We start from the raw sequence: 4,812 nt of genomic DNA, 5'->3' as shown, positions 1-4,812 counted from the left end.
TGTTTGCTGTTTTATTTTTTATACCTTTCCCTTTGGCCTATGACGCTGATTGCTAACTCAGGAAAATTATATCTAGCATGCTGGGCTATGAGCCCTAACAAGCTATCTTTCAATCTTTACGTTACGTATCCTATGTTGAATCTTTTGAGATATATATCTCATATATGATGAGAAATAAATAAATAAGTGAACGTGGTGGGGTCTGGCTACTTGTAGTTATTTGGGTATGGAGTAAAGTTGCTAAGATTGTTTTATACTTTTTAACCGACTACCCAAAAAGGAGGAGGTTCTCAATTCGGCCGGTATGTATTTTTTATCATCACCATTTTTGATGCCAGTTAGAAATACCCTGTTCCACGAACAAAAGTAAAACAATGCTTCACATACTACCAATTCAGTAATTATAAACTGGAACGCAGCGGCAGTAATAAAAAAAAAAACAAACTGTCAGATCAGCTCAGCTGTCATTTCTTCAGCTTCGAGGTTAGAATCGAGGAAGTTATTTTAGTCGTTTATTATTAATCAAAGCAAATAAACACAGTCGCAATGTTGCGGCAATTAGCAAGTACGTTTATACAAACTCGCGGTATCAAGCACACGATCAATATAAAGTGGGTACGACCAGATTATGTACCTGCTTACAAGCCCGAGAAATCTGGTGACTTAGAAGCTCTTCCTGCTATCCCAGAGACCGCTATAGGCAAGTTTTATGCTGAAACTGAAGAGATCAAAGAGTAAGTAACATAATATTGGCGTTAGTATGATTGTTGTAGACAGTGCGTAAGTTATTCAGCGTCATTTTGTAGTCAGTTGATACACTACTTTCCTATGCTTATTTAGCCTGGTTTAGGCAATTTTCAAACCAAACAAATGTTTAATTTACTATTGTATTGCCCAGAACATAGTTTAAAAATTCCTGGAGGAAAAATTCAATACCAATACAATTGCATGAATTAGTAGCTAGACCATAATACAATATATTTTATGCTATTAATTTATTTTCAGTGCATCAGAGGCAGTGAAGAAGATATTCTCAGTGGGTCACTTGGGCCGCAAGGAGTTCAATATTTTGGTGAAGGATGAGCTAGTGAACAGAGTCAAGAGACACGAGTATGACCTCGGAACTGCTGAAAGCAAAAGTAAGAAAAGAAAATGCATTACATTTTTTTTTACATTCCACATACTTTGTTAAACTAGCTAAGACAAGAATAGCAAGCCAAACGTTTATTGTGTTGAGAAAAAAGGAAAATAATTATTTTGTCTGTATGGCTATGTTTTATGGACCACAGAATCAGCTAGTATTGCATATTTTTGGCATGCTTTTATATCATTTCATCGATTTGTTTTCAGTTGCCTTTCTCACTGGACAGATTCGCTACTTACAAGACACAATGGACAAGTTTCCCAGAAATAAGAAAATGAAGGTATTGCTATGCTGTAATTTTAACATCACCATTCTGTAGTTACACTTTCTTATTTTGTGAAAACTCATAAATGGAAGTTTTTATTGATTTAGATGGTCCTCCAATATAATAATATTTTCTAAGACCACATATGTAACCATTATTATAAAATTGTGTACAAAATATCTAAATATTAACAAAAATATTTCCAGCAATTGGTTCAGGAGAAGATTGACAAAAGAAAGAAACTGCTCAAGTTCTTGAGACAGTATGATTACAAGAAGTTTGAGTGGTTACTAGAGAAACTTAACATTGAATACAAGGGACACCCAGAGTAAGTTAATTTTTTTTGCTTGTAATTTTAATTTTCACTCATGTCCCACGGAACTTTTTCCAATATCAGCTTGCCAATAGGGAAAGAATTTTCAAATCAGTTCGGTTGTATGTAGGGTACGAATTAACACACAAAAAAATGTTCTCTTAATATATAAGTATAGATTATAGATGAATCCCTACGAACCCACATTTGATGGTTAATTTTCATTTCAATTTTATATTTTTTCAATTTCATATCTTGATTGTTATGTAAACTGCCAATCATTAGTTTCATTGCTATAATTTCCCAGGTCATACCACAAGCTGTCCCGCAAGGAATCTCTCCGTCAACTCACTAAGATGCACTGCGATGATATCCGAAACAAAAAGCTCACAGAATACAGGAATTTACTTGAAAGTCAACAGGGACCATTCTTGAAACAGAAGCTAGAAGCTCTCAAGTTTATAAAGAGCGAACAGACAGAATTACAATTACCAGTCACCGTTACCGATCAGGATATTAAAAAAGTTGAAGACCTGTTAAAAGAATGGACGATCAAAGATGAAATTAAACAGCAAGCTAACAAAAAGAGGAAGAGTATTGTGCTAGATTCGAATGAATGATTAATTGTATTGTAAATAATTAAATTGTATAGTTAGTTAACAGTAATTTTATTATTTATTTCCTTTAGATTGCTTACAGATTATTGTTCATCAGAAAATGGCCAGTTTATGATGAAATGAGGCAGTTGTTGCATGTAAAACAGATATTTAGCTGCTACTGGTGAGAATGGAAAACGGTCCCAACATTGGCAAAAGGCTAGGCAGATGAATAAGAAAGAACAAAAAAAAATTTCACTAAGAACTCTTGAGTCTAAAAGTTTGAACAACTAAATTTCCCCTTCCCCCTCGAACTCTGGCCAGTTCAGCCGTGTTGGAAGAAATCCTTTCGCAATTTTACTTTTTAAATAATGCAAAAATAAAATCAGTTAAATCCACCACTGCAGCTTCGGCTTGCTGGCCGGCTCCGAGCGTTAAAACTACCTGCGCCACAGCTCGCAGGCCGCCTCGCGTAGGCCCGCCGCTAGCTGTTTGTTCGCCCGCATGCCGCCCTACGACAACATATTATACTGGGTTTGGCAAAAAATATAAAAGGGGGGGGGTCCAGGGGCTCCCCGGGGGCCAGGGGTAAGGAGGCGCGAGCGAAGCGAGCGCGACAATTTTTTATTCTAAGGACACAAAACAAATAAAAACCACTGTATATTAACAAAGCAAAGTCAAAAAAAGTAAGATATGCACAGAAATGAAGTGCAAATGTATATGAAGCCGCGAGCGAAGCTAGCGCGATTTTTCCTTAGAGTTTTCATAAACTAAACATATCAAAGCCAAAGTGATCAAAAAGCTATTAACGGACGTGCACGAAAAAATATTTTTCGGAATTGAATGCCTCAGCAATTAAACAAAGATAGTTTGTGATATCTGACATGGAACCGCGAGCGCATCGAGCGCGAATTTTTTTGAGGATGCAAAGGGTGAACCCGTCAAAATTAATAGGAGACGACCAAAGCGAGGGCGGCTTTTCTGAAATTTTATTGCTAATCTACTCATCTATTTTTAGTAAAAATATTTTTATTACGTAATTATGGTTTAATTTTGCCGCCCCCTAATTAGTGCCGTCCGGGGCATTTGCCCCCCTTGCCCTCCCCTCCACGCTACGCTAATGGTTGATCTTAAACCGTTTTTAATAATTTTTAATTTTGAAAATTAACTTTTCAACAGATGTAACTGAAACCGGCAGTGTAAGTAATATTCTTAGCACTATTGCTGTGTTCGGAAATATTAAAATCAAATCATAGGTAAAAAGATATTGTATTTTTTTAAATATTACGTGTTAAGTCGCTCGATTTGCCGCCTCCTAGGACGTGCCGCCCGCGTGCGGTGCACGCCTTGCACGCCCGCTTACGGCGGGCCTGGCCTCGCCCCTCCGCGCCTACGCGGTTTTGAATTGCACTCAAGGGTGGGGCGGACAAGACTACGTGGAGTCGGTTTTGCAGCGATTCGTTTTCGTCACTAACTTTGATTTTTGGTATTAATATTAATCTTTGAGTTGGATAGAATTGGGTGACCGTTGATCCATTTTAGGAACCAAAAATAATATTTGTGTAAGGTTTGTGATTTTTCTGATGTTATTTTATTTATTTTGGATCAAACTATTATATAGTTTAGGGCCCTCATAATAAAGTCAATTGTTTTTTTGGAGTTGTTTATTTTATTTGGTGCCTAGGCTTAAAAATATTTTTGGTGGCCGTCTAAATTATACCCCTCCCCTTAACAAATTGCAATCGAATTCTATTATTTATTAACTGCTATTCTATAACAATGTCAAAGGTTTAAAGACACATTTGTCCGCCTACAAACATTTATTCATAATGTGCATTATAATTAATCTTCGAAAGACTTCGAAACTCATGCTGGTTTGCTTCGAGCAGACTGCTCAATAACTTTTTAAAAGAGAAAACGTGCCTATAATGCTTTCTCATCACTTTAGTTCTTTTCGTTAATCAGTAAAGTAGCTGTCAGAACCGTGTTATTTGCAGTTAGCTGCTTGTCGAGAGATCTAAAACGATCTTAACAATTTCTTTGCGATAGACTTGTCTTAAAATAAGGTTTGAACTTGTTGCAAAATGTACATACAAACTTTCCGCCTCTTTTTCTCTGCAACTTTGAAACACTCGATGTTGGATGACTAGGAATTCGAATTAATGCCATATAAAATGTACTCTGTGATTAACGCGTCATTTTGTTATATAGCAATTATTTTTTCGTTCGAATTACCAAATGCTTAAAAATGTATTGATTTGGTTCGAAATATAAAGAGATTTTGTAAGGAATTTGTGATATCTTTGAATTAAAGAGAGGTTCGAATTATCGCAGGTTTGCCAATACTGCTTTCGAAATTTTATAAATAAGATAATATTAATTTTCTCCCCAGCTATTCGTCTGGTAAAATCATGTAGGTACCTACCTACTTAAGTTCAACCGACAGGTGGGGCACTGGTGATCTGTGACACAGGTTTTCATTGAAATGCTTACA

The 4,812-nt window shown here is 36.3% G+C and overlaps 1 protein-coding gene across 1 annotated transcript; it reads left to right on the top strand.

Annotated features, from left to right (window-relative positions):
• The first annotated feature begins 437 nt into the window (after positions 1–437).
• LOC124639566 (28S ribosomal protein S15, mitochondrial) lies at positions 438–2,382 on the top strand. The gene is made up of 5 exons (XM_047176996.1): positions 438–734; positions 1,006–1,139; positions 1,351–1,424; positions 1,616–1,737; positions 2,030–2,382. Exons 1-5 carry the CDS (start codon positions 547–549, stop codon positions 2,340–2,342), a joined length of 831 nt encoding a protein of 276 aa, XP_047032952.1. The 5' UTR covers positions 438–546; the 3' UTR covers positions 2,343–2,382.
• The last annotated feature ends 2,430 nt before the right edge of the window (positions 2,383–4,812 follow it).

The sequence above is a fragment of the Helicoverpa zea genome, chromosome 19 (assembly GCF_022581195.2).
Source record: "Helicoverpa zea isolate HzStark_Cry1AcR chromosome 19, ilHelZeax1.1, whole genome shotgun sequence".
Lineage (NCBI taxonomy): Eukaryota > Metazoa > Arthropoda > Insecta > Lepidoptera > Noctuidae > Helicoverpa > Helicoverpa zea.
The sequence above is the reverse complement of the archived record's forward strand: the minus strand, read 5'-3'. Positions and strand labels throughout refer to the sequence as shown.

Excerpts from the sequence above, each read along its gene's own strand:
- LOC124639566 (XM_047176996.1), top strand. The coding sequence starts at position 547 with ATGTTGCGGCAATTAGCAAGTACGTTTATACAAACTCGCGGTATCAAG. Across the intron at positions 735-1,005 it reads GAAACTGAAGAGATCAAAGA|TGCATCAGAGGCAGTGAAGA; the intron begins GTAAGTAACATA and ends ATTTATTTTCAG. Across the intron at positions 1,425-1,615 it reads CCAGAAATAAGAAAATGAAG|CAATTGGTTCAGGAGAAGAT; the intron begins GTATTGCTATGC and ends AAATATTTCCAG.